This window comes from Ovis canadensis, chromosome 15, assembly GCF_042477335.2.
Source record: "Ovis canadensis isolate MfBH-ARS-UI-01 breed Bighorn chromosome 15, ARS-UI_OviCan_v2, whole genome shotgun sequence".
Taxonomy (NCBI): domain Eukaryota; kingdom Metazoa; phylum Chordata; class Mammalia; order Artiodactyla; family Bovidae; genus Ovis; species Ovis canadensis.
This window is the reverse complement of record NC_091259.1, coordinates 71,745,556-71,767,550: the sequence shown is the minus strand read 5'-3', so window position 1 is coordinate 71,767,550 and position 21,995 is coordinate 71,745,556. Positions and strand designations below refer to the sequence as shown.

The window sequence follows — 21,995 nt, the reverse complement described above, 5'->3', positions numbered from 1 at the left end:
ATGGGATTTTCCAGGTAAGAGTAGTGGAGTGGGTTGCCATTGTGTTCTCCAAGCTAATGTATGTTTACAGAGCAAAAGTGGCCTGTGGCCAAGCAGATACACCATGACACGCATGTGCAGTGCTGGGATTGAGCTCAGCTGTTACATAACCATGTATTTACAAAACGTGGGGCGAGAGCGAGAGGCTGTGGAACAAAAGGGTCTGATGACCACCATCTTGGCTAATCTGCTCTCTCCCCACACTTGCCAACACTGGGTACTGCTAAACTTGTACGTCTTGACCAACCTGAAATGGGAACTTAGGATCATTGTTTCAAATTGTGTTACTTCAGTTATGAGAGAAAGCAGGCACCTTTTTCAAATCAATATAATTACTGGCTATCTATTTTGTTTGTAAATTACTCTGCTTTTTTGGACTGGTTTTTCATTTATTTTAGAATATTATTTTAGAGTTCATTTTTCAGTCCAAATTTAACACCCTTTATCAGAGTGTTTCACTTCTCTCCTCTAGAGCAAACAAGAAAAGGATATGATACAGGGTTCAGCAAAGGCCAGGTTAAGGTGAGTAGGACCTGGATCTGCTCTGGCTTCCTCAAGGCCCTCCCCTTCCTTCTGCCTGGGCCTAAGTGTCACTGCCCAGCCGTGAACATAGAAAGTGCCCATGGGGAGACATGAAGAGCAGCACGGAGGGCGGGGGCGCCAGGAGCAGGGAGGGGCGCTGCCAGTCGTGGTCACTTCTGCCCTCTCCCCATCATCTCTCTCACTCCCCCTCTCTGATGATAAAGAAGGTACCAGGAAGTAGCTGCAAAGCAACCTGGAGCCTGCAGCCTGGGCCGCAGAGAGCACTGCATAGCTGGTGATTCTATTTCCAGAAAGAAAAGGGAAACCAGCCCGTTGGGATTCAGCCCCAAGTGGGCGGCGTCACTGCAGCCGTGCTGACAGGCCTGTGCTGCTTGTCTGCTCAGGCTGGATCAGAACTCTGAACACACCTGACAGCTTGCAGGTCTCTGGGCCGTGTCTATTCAGCTCCCATCACCATCCAAGAACCACCGGAGAAGCCAGGTTTACCAGCCCTGGTCACTTGCGGGAGCACAGAAATGCATCCTGGAAGCTCCCTCCCAGCCTCCTAGAGACCAGGTGGACCGGGTACCCTCATCACAGGGCCCTCCTCAGCACTCACACTGGAGCGGGGCTGAGTACTAGGTGCCTCCAGCTCTCCTCACTTAAGAACAAGGCATAAGCAAAAACCTTATATCATCAAAACTCAGTGAGAATGAAAGGATGCAGGTCCATCAGCCTGTGCTGGAGGGGTTCCTCTTTAAACGTAACCCATCTCCTCCCGACCTCAGCTTCCTGAACAACAGCTACAAACAAGGGGGAGGAGGCGGGGGTAATCCCAGATTTCTATGCTATGCTGTGTGGCCAAGTGTAAGCAACAGAAAAGGCCCCTGCCCCACAGAGGAGCCAAGCCTCATCCTAACTTGGCTTCTGTTGTTTTCTCCTCGCTATCTTTTCCCTCTGTATGATTCAGACAGGGATTGGGGGGTGTTCCAAACACATGCTCACCTGGTCGAGGGTCTTGCAGCAGTCCACCAACACACCCACAGGCTGGGTGTCCTGCAAGCTCTCCTTCAGCTCCTTCAGCTCCAGATCAGAGGGACCGAGACTCTCATCCTACCAGAGAGGAGGAGGAGAAGGTTCACCATGGCCGTTGGAGGGTCAGCACAGGAAACACAGCCTCCCCCAGATTCCCGGACCCTGGCAGCTCACCGGCGTCTGGGGAGGCAGGGCCTCAATGCTGGCGGCGTGGGAGGAGATGGGCAGGATGTTGAGCTGGTCATCGATGACAAGACACTTCTTACACGAGGCCAGAGAAAGAATAAACCTGAGGAGCAAAACCACCATCGTGAGGTGCTGGGGGCAACATCAACACGAAAAGGAAGGGCTTTTCTTTAGGAAAATTATCCAGCCCACGTCTCTAAAGCATCATCTGTGGAACAGGGCTGGATGATTCCTGCCTCCCTTACAAGGCACCTGAACATGCTTTGCAGAGGAGACCTGTTACAGGGAGTTCTCTTGAGAGACTGATTATGAGTGCTCTTTCTGTGCAGAGCCCCTCAGCTCCGGGTCCCCTGGCCCTTACCACATCCTCCCAGGTTCACCCTTTAGCACTAGGTGTCTCCTTCAGCTGGAAACCCCAAAGCCACCACACGTATTCTCACCAACCACAGGTGCAAACACACACACACACACACGGACACCCTTCTGTCACAGGGAGGGAAAAACAAAGAAAAGGGTGGAGAGGACAGCTCCCTTTAGCTATAGTGCACAAACATTTCTGCGTGTAGAAAAACATGTGTTTGGCTGTAAAATCCAAGCTTGTCCCACAGCTGCAAGAAAAGGGCCTCCTGCACTACTTTCATGGGCTTCACTCCCATCCGGGAGCACCGGGTGACTTCCAGACCCGCACCTTCTACTGAGCAGCTTCAGAGGGGTTGAAACCAGGCCCCACAATTCCCCCAGGCCAATTCCTAAACTGCAGTAGTTCTGACGCTGTGGACCAGATCATTTTTCTTAGGGGGTGGTGGTGGTGCTTTCTGGCCCCTTTTCAGCTTTTTAGCAGCATCATTGGCCTATACCTTCCAATACCCCCCACCCCGCCCCACCCAGCCAGGTCCTGACTATCCAAGTGTCTCCAGATACTGCCAAGTCTCTCCAAGGGCAAGACTGCTCAGGCTGAGAACCACTGCTCTGGGCCATGGCTTCTTCCTTCTTAAAGCTGTCAAAAGTTGCTAACTGGTATTCCCTAAACGGGGCTCTGGGTCAAATAAACTGGGGTCCCTTGTGCTGTGAGACTTTTCAGAGGCTACAACAGGCTCACATGATTCTTCAGAAAGGAAAAAACTATATCAGCCATTTCCTAGACATAGTGGGCCAGAAAACCCTTTTGTTATAAGATCCCTCCTTAAACAGCAGTGTTCTGTGAAACACATCTGGGGAAACAGGGATCCAGATAGATTACCCCTCTGACAGCTGTGCAGGCGAAGAGCCAGAGTGGACAGCGACTTGGTGAGGACCAGAAGCAAGGCAGAATCCAGGCCCCAGCCTTCCACTCACTCTACCGCTTCCAGTGAGCTGCGCGACTGCCACTGTGATTGGGGAGCTCACCGTCTGGGGCTCCTGCACCACCTTCCCTCAGACAGAGCATGGCTTTCAGCTGTGTCCAAGACAAAAACGCACCCCCCACCTCCAACCCCCGTGGCTCCCACAGGTGAGGAAGTGGAAAATTCTCAGACCGACCTCTCGTTAAATCTTCCCACCACATCCTGATGGGCCTCTGTCCTGTATCTTGAATGCACATCCTAAAGGAGACAACATCTATTAGTAGAGGCTAATGGCACTGAGGCTCAGCGTCCAGATGTGAAGAAGTTTCAGCAAGCAGCCCTGGGATAAAAGAGGTACCAGCGATGCTGCTAGAATCGAAATCTACCCTTACGTAACCTACTGTGCTAACCTGGCTGAATGCGATTTGCTGGAGCTGGAATCAGATGCTAACTGCAGTGTTTCTCATCACAACAAACATCCCCTCACTTCATCTTTAGCTTTTCCCACATTTTATCTAGCATCTCAAAATATATTCACTTGGTCAACAAAATGCACATGCCAACACCAGACACGAGGGGTACACACTGGAGTTTGGTAAAGCGTGACCCCTACTCTCATGAAGCTTATCATCAAACGGTTGGATGGAGACAAGTAGGTATTTTGGCAAATGCCACAGATGAAAAACAGGGTGTAGGGACAGCTAGTGGGGTGGCGTGGGAAGGGGAACTACTTGCACAGGGTAGTGAGGGAAGGCCCTGAGGTGGTAAGCAGGCGGCCAAGTAAGAGCAGGGGGAGAACAGAGAGACACCTTTGTTCACAGATATTTTAAGGAGGGCTTAGTAAAGGCCAGGCACTCTTCCAGGAGTGAGGATATACCAGGGAGGAACACTGGGTCCCTGCTCCCATGAAGTCTGGAGACTGGCACAGGAAGCCAGATGGTAAGCAAGTAATGTCTGACTTTACAGGTCTGTAACATGCTTTGAAGCCAAATAAAACAGGCTGAGGAGTGATGGGAGAAACACATATTCTACAGGGGGTGAGAGAGAGGGCCACGCTGAGGAGGTGGTATCTGGGCAGGGACTAGACTGCAGTGAGGAAGTGAGCCAGCAGACACTCCCGTGAGAAGAGCCAGTGGGAAGGCCCTCAGGAGAGAGTGTGCTGAGGGGAGAGGGCACATCTGAGGACCTCTGAGGCCAGAGCAGCTGGGGTGAGGAGAAGTGGTGGTCGGGGGAGGCGACAAGAAGCGGGCTCCAGATCTGAGGAAAGCCCATTTCACCAGATGAAGGCAGCTCACGAAATCCCGAGGCCAATCCTAACAGTTCCCGAGCAGGTGGCCGTGGACATGATTCAAAAACTGCCGCGCAGAACACAACACCCACGTGGCAGAGCCAATGAGTCACAGACCAGCTGTGCATCCAGGAGGACATTTTCCTCACTTACAGCCAGGTCCACAACTTGGGCAGAAAATATCCCCCCCACCCCGCCCCCACCACTTGGAGTCAAAGTTTCTGCCAACCTGGGAATGGAATGGCAGTGTTCCTTCATCACCTACTAGGGAGAGGGCGGGGAGGACGTCAGGACATGGTCCCCTTTCCGTAGTACACAACTGCAGGCCCTGGCGTGGCTCTCTGTGGAATACTACTTCAGAAATTTAACTACACAATAGCTGCATCCTATCTGCACCTCGCTGGTGTGGTATTTGCAAATGCCTGAGAGCAAGGGCACAATTCACATTCCCCAGCACACCCAGGGCCAGAGAAGACATCTCTGCAGTCACTTTTTCCTTAGTTGCAGTTAAAGAGCTCCCAGCCCAGAGATGATGCTGACTGTCCACTGGAGTTGCTCAGTAAGAATTCTTAAAAGAAAGTAGAAAAACACCGATTAACTTGAACCCCCACAATCAAGTTTAAAAAAACAGGGACTTACCATGGTCATTGTGTACAACTGCTTGAGTGAGTTCATGGTCCGCAGGAGGATAACCACCAACCCACCACCTTCCACTGTTTCTACAGTCCTGGCCAGCAAGTTTGGAGTCAAAGCTTCAAAATCCTGGAAGAAGGAGACGTTAGAACTAGCTGATGATGCAAAGAGCATGGTGGGGAAGCTTAACCAGGAGGCAAAGAGGGCTTTAAAGTACAAACTCAAGATGATACCCCCTACCAACTCACCAATACCCCCATACACAGTCCTTATTTAGGACTTATTTAGAACAGGTGTCTCTGGTTTTATATGTCAAAGTGTTTCCCATCATCCCTGATAAAATCTTATTTGGAAAGAAGTTCTCCAGTCTTCACTGATTCTCACATGAATTTCAGAAATATCTCACATTCATTTTCTGCTATGTTCATAGGCAGAAACTGACAAAACTCTACTGTACCACATGGGGGAGCCACTGCCTAATGAAGCCATCATCACTGCATCTGGTAACTGGTGAGCAGAAACAACTCCCTAGCAGTCAGTGATGGAGTGAGAACAGGCAAAACGCTCTCCTTAGCCTCCAAGGTGGGATGTAACCCAGCAATGCATGGACAACCCACTGGACTGCAGAAAGAAAAAACCAGAACTTCTATTCAGAATTTCCCATCTCATTTCTTAATTTATATTTTATAAGGTATGTTTTATAATACATGTAATTATAGCAGTGCATGCATATAATAAATATATGATGAAACAGTGGGAACCTGAGCTTAAATGTGGAGATTTATGCTTAAGATGTTTTTTTTCGGGGGCAGGAGAAGGGGGGAATCGATGAAATCACAAGTGTCAAAGAATCAAAGAATAAAACAAAGACCACCAGAGCTCAAAACAAAAATGTGAAACAATCTATGAACTTGCCAGGCAAGAGAAAATACATGCCAGTGAAGAAACTCACCAGATAGTTTTCTGCGGGGGGAGGGGGGGGTTGGGGGTGGGGGAGTGGAGTGAGGGGACTTTAAGAATTAGAAGGTTGATTGTGGGGGCTGGTTATTCAGTCAAGCACTTTGGACAGGATGTAAGAGTGCTCAGGTCTGTACCCAGTGAGTTAAAACAAGTCCTACTCCTGTCTGGTCTTCAGTTAGTTCTAAGAAGACAGTGAGTTCTAATAAAACAAAAGCCTTCAGTTGGTTCTAACAAGGTCTGGGGTTCTAGGGTCATGCAAAGTTCCGTGTTCTATCAAGCTGGTTAGACCCAGGTACGACGGAGCATCACTACCAGTCTGGGTATCTCTGGACAAGTGCTACTTTAGATAGAAAATGTTCTTTTCGTGGTGGTGAGTTATCAAGTTCCTTGGGAAAATGGCCAAGTCTTCCACTGATAAAGTCTGGGGGAAGGGGAATACGCACGCATCTTCTCTCCTCCCTGTACACCTGTTCTCGTGGGTACCCAGGCAGCCCGAGCACCCCTCAGTGCTGTGCCCCCAGCTGCGGGCTGGGGGAGGTCACCCACCTGGAGAACGCACATGCCAAATGTGTTGCCCAGGATCTTGTGGGTCTCGTTGTAGTAGCAGTAGCGAATGTTGGTGGCAGCTACGAAGAGTTCAAAGGGGTCATCTTGCTTTATGTTCAGCGTCCCGTTCTTTATTTTTTTCTGCAGCTGTCGCATTCTTTTCTTCCGATGACTGTAATCACCCCACCCCACCCCCAATCCCACGAGAGCCAGTTAACTGGAGAGGCTAGAGTTGGGAGAAGGGAATAGACTCAACAATCACCCACTTAAGACTTTCAGAGCTAGAAGGGAACTTGGAAATTGTAGGACTAATTCCCTTGCTTTAAAGCTAAGAAAAAAAAACAAGAACAAAACAAAACTGGAGAAGCATTAGAAGAGAAGGGCTTCAGAGAAAGATAGAATAAGTCTGTTTGTGAACCCTGCCATTTTCATACTTCACTTAACAAGAAGGGTAATGGGAGTCCCTAAACCCCACATTTAGCCAGATCTTGAAACTAAACCCTGGTGGGCTCATTATCTCAGTCTCAAGCCAATGCTTCAATTTCATGGCACTCCTTCCCAGAGAACCTGGGAGAGGCATCATGATGGTGGGTTACTTTATTCATTTTTCCTAAATGAATTCATCCACTTCCTTTCCAGATGGTTAGATCAAGTCCTCAAGGGCAGTTCTAATCTAAGAAAACACTGACAGAGGATACACAGGTTAGAATGGAATCTGGACATCTCCCAGACATCCCTGAACTTCTCTCTTGTTCTGCTGCTGCTGCTAAGTCGCTTCAGTCATGTCTGACTCTGTGTGACCCCACAGACGGCAGCCCACCAGGCTCCCCCGTCCCTGGGATTCTCCAGGCAAGAACACTGGAGTGGGTTGCCATTTCCTTCTCCAATGCATGAAAGTGAAAAGTGAAAGTGAAGTCTCTCAGTCGTGTCTGACTCTTAGTGGCCCCATGGACTGCAGCCCACCAGGCTCCTCTGTCCGTGGGATTTTCCAGGCAAGAGTACAGGAGTGGGGTGCCATCACCTTCTCTGCTCTCTTGTCCTAAACATATCTCAATACCCAAGTGTCAGTGAACTTCTTTAAGACTTTTTCTGCTGTGGACCGTTTTTAAAGTCTTTACTGAATTGGTTACAATACTGCTTCTGCTTTACATTTTGGGTTTTTTGGCCTCCAGGCACATGGGATCCTAGCTCCTGGACCACAGGCTGTGAACCCGCAGCCCTTGCGCCGGAAGACAAAGTCTTAACCTCTGGACCGCCAGGGAAGTCCCAACTCTTTCTTTCAGGGAAAACAGAGAACAAGAACACTCCAGAACCAAGGGGTACATCAGACCAAAATTTCATCACCGTTTTCTAACTGAAGAGTAGGGCCAAGGCCTTCCCCCTGGGCCTCCAGCTCCTCAACCCGTGACTTACCACCAGCTTTAACCTGATGATCTGCCGCACCCAGATAGGGCTGGGAGAGCTACAAGAGGCACAGGAGGGGTCTTTGTAAAAGTGAGATCAGGTGGGTTAAGTTGAAAGGCAAATCTGCCCAGAATACCCTGAATTGCCATTCTGACATTTACCAAGCGTACAGCAGTGAGAATCGGAGCAACAGAAACTTACAATTCTGCTGAGAGACAACAGGCCTTATTCTCGATCTGTATTGAAAATGCTTACCTGCCCAATTATGGAAGAATATGCCCAAGTATTGAAAATATGGTGCTTTTTATTTTCACCTTTGTGACTTTTCTGTATTTGTCATATTCTCACAATAAAGCTTTTGTAATGTTTTTAAAGGCAAAACTATGTAATTCATAATCTAGTTTCTTTTAAGCAGAATCAAGTCTCTTAAAGACCAAAGGATAAGAACTAATCAAATTTAGCCTTTGGTACTCAAGTAAAATTAAAATGTTAGAGCCTGTTAACAATACACTCAACAAATAGTAACTGAGCACCTAGTAAAACATGGGAGATCCTTTCAAAATATGAAAATATAAAGATAAGCAGGAGAGGCCTCCTCGCTAAATGAATTCACTTACCAGTGGGCAAGTGATCACATCTTGAGGGAGAGAGAAGGTAAGGTGCCAAGCACTGTACAAAGAGACAAGGGCTAAAGAGGGCAGCCGGGCCATGCGCTAAGTCTGAGGGCCTTAGGAAAAGCTTCCTGCAGGCCCTGAACAAAGAGGAGCCACCCGAGGGGAGCAATTCAGCAGGTGAGTACAGAGAGGTGAAGTGGTACCCCAAGTGGAGGAGGGAGCAGGGGGATTCACCGGAGCAGAGAGCAGCTGGGGCTGGAGACACACCCTCGGAGTTCACCCCAGAGACAAACTTTACATCTGGGGACAAGGGAGGGGGAAGAGGCCCAAGGACAGAAACACACAGGTGAACGGCTTCTGGGGGAAGATGAGATCAGAGAGAGGGAAGCACTTAGGAAGGTGGTCAGAGTAAAAGGAGAGCGTTTCTGAGGTGGCGCTATAGTGGGGCATCTGCCAAGGATCAGCACCCCGCACCCCAAACTCCTCCCCACATACGGGCGTAGGTAAAGCTGCCAGGCTCCTACCAGGTGGCCCACCCCATTGCCTCTGGCCCAGGGCTGGATATCTTTCCAGAAGAATATGGGAGAAAGATGGATTTCTGTGTTGTTGGACCCAAACCATGTAAACCTCAAGGGTGATTTCTGCAATGGGGATCACAGAAGGAGAGAGCTGTCCTGAGGTGGGAAAGAACAGAGCAGACACAAGGGATTACACCGAGAAGAGGGACAGAGCAAGGGCCAGGGTGTCAGCACTGTGGCTGTACACCACCCCCAAAGCAGAGCCGAAATCTCACCCCCACAGGCTTCAGGAGCTAACCCAAATGCTGCTCACCCTTGAGAAACCTGGGGGTTAACCTATGTATGACTTAGAGTCGGCCCCTCTATAACCATAGCTCCTCTGTATCAGAGAATTCAATCAACCACAGGGTACTGTAGAGCTTACTACTGAAACACATCCACATATAAGTGGAGTCCTGCAGTTCAAACCCACACTGTTCAAGGGTCAACTGTACTTCAATAGATCCCATTTGTGCCTAAGTAGGTTTGTGTTAGAGGTCTCATATTTACTATAAGAAGTCTTAAGTTCAACAATAAAAAAAAAAAAAGAACCAGCCAATTGTCGGACAGCACACTAGTAGACGAGCTCTGAAAAGAAGAGAAAAGCTGCTGCATTAGGCATCAGGTGGAACCAGCATTATTAGATGAGCTCGATCAGCTGAGACAACTAGGAAGAAAAATGGCATGCAGAAAGCAAGGAACTGGGCTGAGAACATAAAAAAGCATGAAAAGATTTTGAAATTTATTGTCAGGAATGAAGAATGAACATCAGTTCTATTATTTTCTCTACTGGGAAGTGTCCTCAGAGACAGCACCTTTACTAACAATCCCTTAAAACCTAGGTCAAAGAATCATTTCCTGGCATTTAACTAAGGAGCAGGGATGGGAAATGGGATGGGACACTCAAAGGGGCACGACTTACCTGCTAAAGCCCAGCTCTTTCTTATAGCACCATAGCACCGAAGGCCTAGCTTTCACAGTTGCTTTGGACAACATGTGATGGAGTATGACTACCTGGCAAAGAAAAAAGCCACAGACTCTTAGGGACAAGAGAGACCTCTGGGATGGCCAGGCCCAAGACTACAAGGCAAGCAGCGCCCAGGCTGGGACTAGAAACCAGATCACATACACTTACTCTTGTGCTCAGTATCAAAAGCTGGTAACCTATCTGCTAATAACTCTAAATACTGAGTATTCATCACTTTCAAGAAATAAAGGAATGTTCCCACTAGGCATTTCACTTAAAGAAAACCAAAGAGACCTTAATGTCATTATGTGTAAAACCCCAGATGGTCCGTAACATGCTGACTCTCTGGAACAGGACACAAAGTCAGGAAGCATTTACCAGGTCTTACCTGATCCTTCCCTCGATCTCCAACCACAACAAAAAGAGACCTTTGCCGCTCAGCTACCCCATTCTCAATGAGAATCCGGATTCGGTTATCCACTTTCTTCCGATGCATGGTGAAAAATTATCACTAAAACAGAAGGAAAGGAAACACGACCGGACATGAACATCCAGGTTCTGGGTGAAAACCATTAGCTGGCTGCCTCCTATGGGACAGGAGCTGAACTACGCACATTTATAAGTATTTTTTTAACCCTCAAACAGCTCCCTAGGGAAGACATCAGCCTCATTTTTCATATGAGAAAACTTAGGCTTGTAACTGCGAACATGTAACCTGACTCTATCACAGCATGACTGAGGCTCAGAAAAAAAAAAGAGATGAAGGAAGAAGAATTCAGGAAACAGAACTTCTAAAAATACCTCAAGAAATGTATAGATTAAAAGAACTGTGTGACTTTGCTATGTATCCTTTGTATATTTTCATGCTTTTAATCTTAATCACAATGCTAAGGACATCTTGATAACACTATTTTGAAATAGCTGTTTTGATACTCTTAATAATAAGCCATCTAAGATTTAGCTTAAAAACATTACCAAATAGTTGACCCAGGGTATGTCCCCTTGGGGTTCCCTGATAGCTCATTAGGTAAAGAATCCTCCTGCAACGCAGGATACCCCGGTTCGATTCCTGGGTCAAGAGGATCTGCTGGAGAAAGGTTAGGCTACCCACTCCAGTATTCTTGGGCTTCCCTGGTGGCTCAGCTGGTAAAGAATCCACCTGCAATGCAGGAAACCTGAGTTTGATCCCTGGGTTGGGAAGATCCCCTGGAGAAGGGAAAGGCTACCCACTCCAGTATTCTGACCTAGAGAATTCCATGGACTGTGTAGCCCATGGGGTGGCAAAGAGTTGGACACAACCGAGGAACTTTCACTTCACTTAGGCTTGAAAGGTGAAGAAAATGTTCCCATAGGCATGGAAAGCTATAATTCACACCCCTCTGGAGGAGTTTTTAAAAAATCAGAAACAATGTTAAAAAAAAAAAAAGAATTAAAACCTATGATATAAACATGGGAAAATAAGGAAGTTTTCAAAAATGTTTGTTCAAAATCACTTTCAAGATTTATCTAAGGATATGGATATAGATGCTTATTAGAGGATAACACAGCAAGATATGTATATGTATATATGTATATACATTATATACACCTTAAAAAAACTGAAATGTAGTTATTAATGGACAGTGAGATAATGGATAATTCTTATTTTGTTCTTTTGTTTTGGGGAGTTTTGGTGTTTTTTTTTTCTAATTCACATATATTACTAACAAGATCAAAAGAAGAAATCAATGAATATTACTATGATGGAATGCGTACAATTGCTTCCTCAAGGGAAGGAAAACTATACCTAAGCCTGTACAAACAGATTTCAAGTTACTGTGATTAAAGTTATTGTGATTACATATGCTAGGGCTTCCCTGATGGCTCAGAGGTTAAAGCGTCTGCCTGCAATATGGGAGACCTGGGTTTGATCCCTGGGTTGGGAAGATCCCCAGAAGAAGGAAATGGCAACCCACTCCAGTATTCTTGCCTGGAGAATCCCATGGACGGAGGAGCCTGGTGGGCTATAGTCCACGCGGTTGCAAAGAGTTGGACACGACTGAGCGACTTCACTTACTCACTTACTTACTCATGCTAGAACACTGCATTATTATCATAATAGATACACCAAAAAACACCAGAAATATCAATTATGTTTCTATAATTAAAAATAGAAATGACATGTTACTTAGACTCTCCAGTGTTAGCTGCATTCTACACACAAAGCTCATTAACTGAAACTTAACCCTGTACCGTCTTCCTAAACTCTCAATCCAAACATGGATTTTAGCAGTTCTTTCTTACTGTAAAACACTATATCACAACCAATGGCTCTTATTTTATAAAGAAAGGACCCATTATAAATACTCAAATACCACCAAGGAAGAAAAATGATGGGAGACATGATTCACATTCAGGTGCCCTCCTGATTTCAAGGTCTGAACTGTTTCCAGTTCACCAACCAGCTTGTGAGCTCAGTTGCCAACCACACAAAAAACCCCACCACATCAACCAACAACCAATTATTGCTTTTTGTTCTAGTTACTGTGGGAGTCCCTGAAGTAGTACCAAATAAAGTCCTGGCTTCAAACAGTTTTCATTTTCCTTAGAGAAAATATTTAAGAGAAAGAAATGAGGGATAATCTGCCTAAAGGCAGATAAAATTAGATGTAAAACTAATTGTTACAGACAGGTGAAAGTCTGAGACTACTGTGGGCTGCAGTTGCCAAGGAAGGCTTAATGGATAAGGCAGGCCTTGATGGCAGAGAAAGATAGTTATTTTTCAGTATTCATCTATCAGTCAAACAAATATCATATTATCTATGCGCCAGGCATCATTCTAGGTGCACTGGTAAACAAAATAAAGTCCTGAGTGTTCCTGCTGAATACGGAGTATAAACGAATGAACACAGTGATGAAGCTACCAGCTTGGGAGGATCTGGATGAAATGAGATTGTCTCTGTTCAATGCCAGGTGCTGCCATCAGAAACTGTGGACAAGCTCCGCGGAAACCGAAACTGTTGTCACGCACCCACTCAACCCACCCCACTCCACCCCAACTAGAGCCCCTTGAGGGAAGCGATCAAGTCACGCAACCCGCAAGAGCGCTTAGCAGAGGGTCCTGTCATCTAAGAGCGCCCAGATGAGGCGGCAGTCCTGATGAAGCGGCAGTCGGCATGTGTCGGGCACCAGCACTAATGCAAAGCCTTCGTCCTGGAGCCAGTCTCATCCGGCCCAAAAAGGACGCCGACACCGACCTCGGCACCCGCCCCCAACCATCCCGTGAAGGATACCTGCGCCCCGAGCCCGGCGGACTCCAGCCAGCAGCAAAGCGGAAGCACGTGGGGACACCGGACTTTTGCGGAAGAAGCGGGCGCAGCCTAGCGGATGCCTGGCCGCCAGCTCTCACAGATCACCCCTCCGCGACGCGCGTCTCGCTCGCGGGCTTGAAGGCGGGGCGTGCGCCGGCGCACTAAGGGAGCGGCGACGGCGAGAGGGGACCTTTTCAACCCCGTCGCTGAGTGATGACGTCAGAGCCCGCAGGGCGGAGCTGTAGCAACCGCGGCTGTACGGTTTAAGTCTCTGCGGGGTGTAGCGGTGATGCTGGATGTCGTTTGCCTCTTCAGGTCAGAGTTAAGATACCGCGGCTACGGAGGGCAGAATAAGTAGATGGTGGCACCCGCATGGCCTGTCACTGCGTGGGGCTAGCTCGGGTCCCAGACAGGCCGAGGTTTTGAGTTTTAGCCTGGTTATGCGAGATGACTGGCTCCCAAGATGTGCGCATAATTTTGAGTCCTCTTAAATAACGTCTTAATGTGACAAGATAGGGAAACTCAATCAGCGGACCTTTCTCGTTGAGCTCACTTGACCCTCCTCATCCTCAGTCATGACCTCGTAGATATTTGTCTGGGATTCCGTTTCCTACCCACTATTATTGCCGCTGTACTTTGCAGGCTCTTTAGGCCTATACCGGCTGTCAAATGCTGGAGTTCTTAGGAAAACCAGCTCTGAGGTTCTGCTGTTTGGTTACTTCCCTCTACCCCACCCCCAAGCGAACTGTCAAGCAGTTGACTTAAAAGGCCATAGTCATGAATTTGGGGGTCAGAACGTTGAATTAAACACGTTCTGCTCAACTTTTCTCTGATGGCTGTATCAGCCAAACTAATTTCCCTTTCTACCTTCGTCACATCAAAATGTAATTTTGTAGTTACAAACCTAATGTAATCAGCACCACCCATGAGGTCCAACAACCATAATTTCCTAATTCCCTCAACAAAATGTCAATATGCTAGAGGAGATAAAGTGATCAAAATTTTCCTATCCCTCTTGAAGTTTAATAGTCTAGTAAGAAAAAGGTGTTCAGAAAAAAGTATCCAGTGAGTAAAAACTAACACACATAGAAGGCATCGAAGGACTGAAATGGTTACCTGGAGCAAAGACCTTAAGAAGAATGAGCCTTAACATTCTTTTTAACAGTTGAGTGGAAAGCTTTCCACACATGAAGTTTCCAGGACGGTTAAAGTTTCAGCAAAGCAGTCAGTGTGGCCACAAGTACAGTAAGCAAGAGAGAAAACAGGAAATCAGGCCTGACACATTAGGCACATGGGCCAGATTTAGGATTCTAGGTGTGGCATGGTTTCTAGGGAAACTGCTGGAGTCTGAATAACAGGTAAGTGACAAAACCTGATTTGCCCTCTAAGGCTCAATCTGACTGCTATGCAAGAAAAATGTACTACAGGAGAGCAAGAGTTGAAACAGAACCATCATAAGCTACTGCTGTTACCTGTTCTGATAGTGGTGGTGGTGGTGGTCACAAGTGCTGACTTAGAATATATTTTTAAGGTAGAATCATATGCATTTGCTTAAGGACTATAGACACAAGGTATGAAAGGAAACCAATGATATCAAGGTATTTGCCTTGAGCAACTGGATATACGCTCATGAACAGATAAATCTGAAATACTCAAAGCATTCAAAATCAAGACATGAAGTTTGGGTGTGTTTGAGGGAGTTTGGGACCTAGAAATACCTCTGAGTGACTAAAATGACTGTAGTCAGTAATGGGATTGGTTAAGATCAACTAGGGAAGAATGTTAGCTAGGGATGAAGTCTGCAACCAAGTCCTGGAAAACTCACTAAAAGATACTGAGCAGTGGCCAGTTAGATAGAAATGTGTAGAACCCATTCACAACCACCCTGCCCTTTGTTGTAATCACTTCTTACACGGGCTACAGCAAGTCATCTCTTGCATCATAATATTTTGCTCTCAACACTGTGGTTTTTGCTTTTGCCACTGGACTGCCAGGAAATCCCCTGCCTTGAGTGTTATTAAATAGCAATTTTATTAGGTGACCCACCATCCTCTCCTCCCCCAATCCCAACCACTATACACACAGCTTAAAACTTACCAGTTTCCAACTCCCAAGAGACAAACTTACCATAGAATAGAACTACAAAGCTGTTCTTAGTAGTCCTTACCTGTTGCTTCAGCCTCTCTAGCTCTATAAAACCTATATTTCACTCTAGCCAGTTTCTCAGTCACTGGAGATTGGATCTGGACATGCAGTTCTCTCCCGTTCTTTACCAGTTTACTCCTCCTCATGCTTCAGGTCTGAACTATTTACATCAAAATGTCTTTCCTGATCATTCTGACTAGGTCATATCCTATCACAGCCTTAGTATCCATCATCAACCATGTTGCTGCTTATTCTGTCACCACGGAATGCTTAGTGCTTGGAATGGTGACCTGGCAAAGAGGGCCCAAATTTGCTGAATGAAGGAAGCTTTGGTGTACTGACTTAATACAGTGACTCCCTAATCTAAATACAATACTAACAGAAAACCAGTACTAAAAGAACAGTAAAAACTGCCTTCACTGAATCAGGTTTCACTACTTACATACTCAAGGAGCCAGTCTTCTGCATGAGACTGGATTAGGCTTCAGAACCGCTGTTTAAGGTATTAAGATCCCAACTGAGAATTGTAGTAGTCTAACAAGGTGAGGCTAACAGAAATTTAAGGTTTTTCCTTTCTTCTCACAAGTAGCACTTGTTCACTTAGAGCTTTGCTCAGTGGTATAAACAACTAAAGCAAACTTCACTCAAGGACAATTAAGGTTATCAGGTTTTAATATGATTTAATCTAATGTAATTTAAAACATTCACTAGTCTTTTCCAGTATTTCTGTAGAATTCAAAATGGGAAAGGGTATAGAATGAGCCTTAACAAATTATTTTCATATTCCTGAGGGTTTTCCCTCCCCCCATTAACTCTTTAGAAGGGATAATAAGCTTAAGAGCAATACTGATTTTTTTAATATAACTTACAGTCAATAAAACTTCAAAGAGTGCTTAATAAGAACTCAAATGGGATGAGATTCAGAAACTTAAAAGATGAAATGATGGGTTTTAACTTTGTGCTTACCTGTATCCCATTCCCCCTAAGATATATTATTGAAAATATAATGAACAATACAAATTTCCTAAGACACTTAGGAGGTGAATATTCAACTACTTTCTACATTTTATGAACTGGTTGTTAAGAGAACATCTGTTAATTAACCTTCTGAGAATAAATACACATTCTCATGTCTCTTAAGTGACGTCTCCCCCATCACGGAGTCATATATATGCATAGGAGGTTAAAGAACAGCAGAAGCTAGCTGATTAAAAATACTTAATGGATTTTGTTTTAATATGAAGATAACGATGATCAGAAAACCTCTTTCAATAATATTCTTTAGGGATAGTAAGATCTGAAAATAAAACTGCCCTAGCCAAGGTAATCAATGACACTGTACCTTAAAGCTTTAAAACAGAAGTCTCATTATCCATATGAGATGATTGATACTGTGCATTTAAATGAAAGTACTTTATATATGGCATCTTGCTATACCAAGCCACAGTGCCACATGTGACAACCATCTCTCTTCAACTCTGCTAGAATATGCATTTGCCCACGCAAGGCCTCCTGCAGGGAGGACAAGCATCAAGCACCCACAAATTATACAGAACACTTAGTACCAAGACTCAGATCTTAATGGGACTTTTTAAAAAGTTCTCTGCCCCATAGAGAGGCGCTCCTTTAAAAAATATAGTCTGAATTCAGGCATTAAGTTTTAGATTTAGACTACAACGGTAGAATGCCCAAAAAAAGGTATAATATCTCAAAAAGAACAAACGATTCTTTTAAAAACATACATAAGAAATAATCAAACTACTAACACCTTTACACATTCATGACATCTGCACTAACGCATAGAAGTTTGAGACCTAGAAAGCATTTCTCCCCCATCCCATCTCTGAACTGATTCATAGAGATCACTGTATAAAGAACTTATTTCAATTCTGATTTTAAATGTCATGAAATTATTTTCTACACAGATAGCAAAGTTAGTTTTATATATAGAAAGATTGTAAGCACACATCATCTAGGGATTACCCAGTAAACCACAAATATTTTATCTATCCGCTTAAAATAAAGCAAACATATGGTTGTGGTACATCCCAGGCAGATGTCATTTAAAGCACACAAGGGGAGGTGCTAGCAGAAGAAATACTTATTTGCAAAAGTAAACGGATAACCCTTCCAATATGATGTACCACAACCACACATGAGAAAAGTCAAGAACTTTTATTTTAAAATAAACATTGAAGATTCCCCCCTTCCCCACCACCCTACAAAACTTTGAATGTGGAATGTTCAATAGCCTATCCATTTTAGAAGGTTACAAAACCAACAAAAACTCCAGTTGTCTAATGATGAATGTTTGAGAATAGTTTTATGGGTTTAAGTAGCTGAGCACCTACTGGAAACAGTCCTTAGCTAAAGGCTGAAAACTAAATTCAATTTCTGCACAGAAAATACCATTAACTTAGTAGCCTTTGCTTAGTATAAGGTGGGATTAATTCCCCATGAAGTCAAAGTGGGATACAACAAGCAGCATTAAGTTCATAGGCACACAGAACTAGTGCTCCAACTGCTAGCACAAATTTCAACATCGTACATAAATTACTAAACTGTCCATCGTCATCAGACTTGGGACTCTCCCTATACATCTATGGGAGGGAATCACCACTTTGAATAAATACCTCCATGTGAAACAGATAATTCAGTTAGGGTTAGACGAGAGATAAGTGCAAGTACTGTAGAAATCGCTGCTGGAGATAACCATAAAATTTGTAACACTAAACTGCATGGGGTGAACCACATAAGCTGCTAACTGTTGAACACCAGTGTTTCAAGATACAACTTTTATAAACATGTTTTATTTGTTTGTTTATACCATCAGAAGTGAAACTACTGACTGTCATTTCCCTAAAATAGGGAAATCAATCTAAAACACATACTGGTGCTTTTCAAAAGATAGCAATTTAAAAGGGTGGCAGCAGCAGGCATTTGATGTCTTTTTCTTTTAAAAACTTTCAGGCTGCAGGAAAAACATGTAACCAAGAGTGTTATGATTATCCATTAGATTTTCATCAGTACCTGTACCAATTTAGGTGACAATACAGCAAGATCCAAGGATTAGTGACAGACAATGTACGTCATAAGGAATGATATATACTACCAATCCTTACAAAAGTCATTGTCAAAGAAACTGTTAAGTGTTTGAAAGGTATCTAAATATTTCACATTAAGTACAGAAGCGGCCATCCAGATTATATCCCTTAATTGTTGCATATTTTTCAAAAAGTGCCAATCAAAGCCTAATTTTGCATTTTGGCTTTGTCTTATACAGTATCAGCTGTTAAAAAGCAATTTACATGTGTCTTAAACCACAGTCGTCTGGCCAGAGGATGAATAGTGCCGTGTCAAAGCCTAAGGCTGGTACCCAGCCTTGTATGTGTGATTACGGGCCCATGCATAATTTGGTATGCATCTAAATGTTCAGTGCTCCAATTTAAGTGGAAAAGGTGTGAAATGCAGTTGTTCTGCCAAACCACACTCCACTCCTTCCATCTTCCTTTCAAGGGAAATATTTTAGTTTTGTCAGTTACCATTGAATGACTCTAGGGCTGATTTGTAGATTTTATCCAATGTCAGAAGTCAATCTTGCTTTATCCAAGCCACTTCAAATAACTATGGAGATATCACCCCATTAAAGTATATTATGTTTTACTCCTAAGCAAGGGTGAGGAATCTGAGTATCATGTGCAAGGCTCAAGATGACGCTTAGGACAGAACATGCAGAGTAAAAATAGTTTCCTTCCATATCCAGGTAATATAAAGCTGACAATTGTAGTCCTGTCTTTATGGGATGAAAACAGTCCCTTTACAATAAGTTTCCTGAAAGGGAGAACAAATAGATAATAACTCTTCTGGTAACATATTATGGTACACTGGCCAGTGTGTTTTTGGCGATTAAACATAATCCTGTGAATCAGATTAATTCACTTGCTGAGTGTTCATTTGCGGCATCCCTCTGTTGGGTCTTGGGGGCCCTCCACGACCTAGAAGACAAAAATGGCATTTGGTTTTTCTTTCAAATATTATTTGTTCTGCCTTCAAGCAGATTTTCATCTGAAGTCAAGAAGCATGTGGGCAGCTTGTCACATTATTAGGTTTAAGAGGTCAATTCTTCAGTGTTCAAGTTTCACCTGTCCTGGAAGTTGCCATGCGCAAATTTGCTCATGTTCTCTAGTTAAAAGAAGAGTAGAGCTAATGGAGTATTCCACCAGTACTCATTCATTCATTCATTCAACAAGTATTTATTGAGTGCCTACTATGTGCCAGGCACTGTCATCAGGCGTTGGAAATAGATACAGCAGTGAAGACAGACAAAGTACCTGCTCTCATGGAGCTTACATTCTAGTATACACACTAGCTTACATTTCAGATAACATCATACTATCAAAATTAATAAAAGCACCAGAATGAAAAACAGACCTTATTACCTAAACTGTTATAAAGAAACTACATAACATTCAAAATTGTATAATGACTTGTAACAGATAAAGTAACTTTTTACATGCTGTTAAAACAGATTTTTAGCTACCATTCAACTCAACTTTCATTGAATATGCTACAAGGTGAGAAAGAACATAACCCACATTCACATGCAAATATCCTTTGATACTTCAAGTCAGTAATTCCCAAGTGATCCATAATTTAAAAAAAAAATGCACCTTTTTTGCTGGCCAGTTTCTACTAGCATTGAAATTAAAGAATTTTGTAATTCCTCCTTAATATACATTTGTATACATATTATGGCCAATATCTAGAGGAAATCAATTCAACTTCCCTCAAATCAGAGAACCATTTAGAACTTCAGATCATATGAAATGCTACCTCTAATTGTTATACAGACTGACTTCCTACCCAAATAGGAAGTAGTTTTCCTATATTAAGAGACAAAACAAAAAACTCTTAAAACCTGTAATTTTTAAGTATAGTTCTGCAAGTTGGTTATGAATTTGGAGGCTTTGTTTAAAAGTCAGAAATAATGACATTTATAACACTAATAGTGGTCCAAAAGTCATTGAAATTTCAATTTTCTATCACTTCTAAATGGTTCTCTTAATGTCACTATGGCTTATCCGGCCATTAAAGGGTTTCTGGCCCTAAAATATAATAAGCATGTTTCAAAAATGAAAAAGGAATAATAAATTTATATAAATGTTCAATCTCATTCCAAAAATGTCTTACAAAAATGTTTCAGTAAGTACTTCCTAAAAACATTTAGCAGGTTTTAGGACCTGAAAAATAATTTGCAGTTGGAAAAACACTTTCTGAGGAGGAGAAATGTTCTAGTTTTCAAGACAGTTTATATAGTAACAGGGATAATCATTCAAAAAATTAAATTTGGGTTCAAGATAAGTTTTAGAAACAGAGCATTTCATTTAATCCCTAGCAACAACTCTGGAAATGATAAATGTATTCCTAACATGTAACCTACATGCAGACTATGAACAGCTCTTCCAAGGCCAGAACAGAAGCTCCACTTAGGAGCTAGGATCACCACCACAAAATATTACCTCGTGGGGCTCCCCGTGGTCCACTCTGCCCAGAGCCTCGCTTGAAATTCTGCTGATATCCATCCTAAAAGACAAGCTAGTTAGTACTGAAGAAAAGGTAATTTTTAATGCTTACTCTATTCTTACAGTCTTTCATAGCATACAAAATTGTTATTCTTTTAGACATTTAAACATAGCATTGCTATAAGATATTCTGTAATAGTACTTCTCTTATTTTCAAGATCGAGATACACTTCTTTGCTCATAAAAATCATTGTGTTTATCAAACTCTATTAAATGAATCCCTATATTGAGTGCTAAGAAAAGCAAAAGTCATCATTCTCCACAAAGAAGTATCTTGTACAGAGGTTCAAAATTAGCCCCAAATTACTTACTCTATCTAGTTCGTCAAGCAACTACATTAGTCCCTTTCATTGTGGTACTTAGGTCAGGTTTATATTTTTAAACAATTTCACCTACCCTCTGATAGCCAGAGTAGTCCCGGGGAGCACTGAACTGAGATTGTGTATAACCACTGTTTGGAGTGTTAGTAGAGAATGAAGGGCGGTAACCATCATATCCTCCTAAAATTTAGGACAAGAAGAAAAAGCAAAAATTTTTTTGTTGTTGTTATCTTCTTAAAGAGTTTTTACCTTCTCACTACCTACCAAGGAAGAACTGAAAAACTGTTAAGCCATGCTAGTCATTCAAACTAATTTCTAATTTCCTACCCTGATCTAATTTGTCTCTATTGCCTTCTAAGATGCAGCAGTTACCCATCCTTGCACATACACAACACAAAAAACAACAAATCTCCATAAGGTATCATAATTTATAGAAAGCACTATCCTTTACAGGACAGTGGTAGATATGGGTTTAATACATACAGAATACTCAGTCCCAATTCTGCCAACTTAAATAACTCTTATCAACACATACCAAAAAAAAGTTTACACTGTACATAAGAAGCTAATGCAGAGAGATACAAT

General features: G+C 43.6%; 2 protein-coding genes across 2 annotated transcripts in view; both read right to left on the bottom strand.

The window, feature by feature from the left end:
- Positions 1-13,578, bottom strand: part of NAT10 (N-acetyltransferase 10) — a 39,535-nt gene extending 25,957 nt beyond the window's left edge. Inside the window, exons 1-8 of the mRNA XM_069553658.1 lie at positions 13,346-13,578; positions 10,462-10,584; positions 10,029-10,120; positions 6,532-6,703; positions 5,032-5,154; positions 3,301-3,362; positions 1,771-1,885; positions 1,567-1,674 (exon numbers count right to left, since the gene is read on the bottom strand). Coding sequence (XP_069409759.1) covers positions 1,567-1,674; positions 1,771-1,885; positions 3,301-3,362; positions 5,032-5,154; positions 6,532-6,703; positions 10,029-10,120; positions 10,462-10,569 — 780 coding nt within the window. The 5' untranslated portion in view covers positions 10,570-10,584; positions 13,346-13,578. The remainder of the gene's footprint in view (positions 1-1,566; positions 1,675-1,770; positions 1,886-3,300; positions 3,363-5,031; positions 5,155-6,531; positions 6,704-10,028; positions 10,121-10,461; positions 10,585-13,345) is intronic.
- A 4,090-nt stretch (positions 13,579-17,668) lies between these two features.
- The window catches only part of CAPRIN1 (cell cycle associated protein 1), a 35,010-nt gene continuing 30,683 nt past the window's right edge, over positions 17,669-21,995 (bottom strand). Inside the window, exons 17-19 of the mRNA XM_069553657.1 lie at positions 21,487-21,590; positions 21,028-21,091; positions 17,669-19,503 (exon numbers count right to left, since the gene is read on the bottom strand). Coding sequence (XP_069409758.1) covers positions 19,439-19,503; positions 21,028-21,091; positions 21,487-21,590 — 233 coding nt within the window. The 3' untranslated portion in view covers positions 17,669-19,438. The remainder of the gene's footprint in view (positions 19,504-21,027; positions 21,092-21,486; positions 21,591-21,995) is intronic.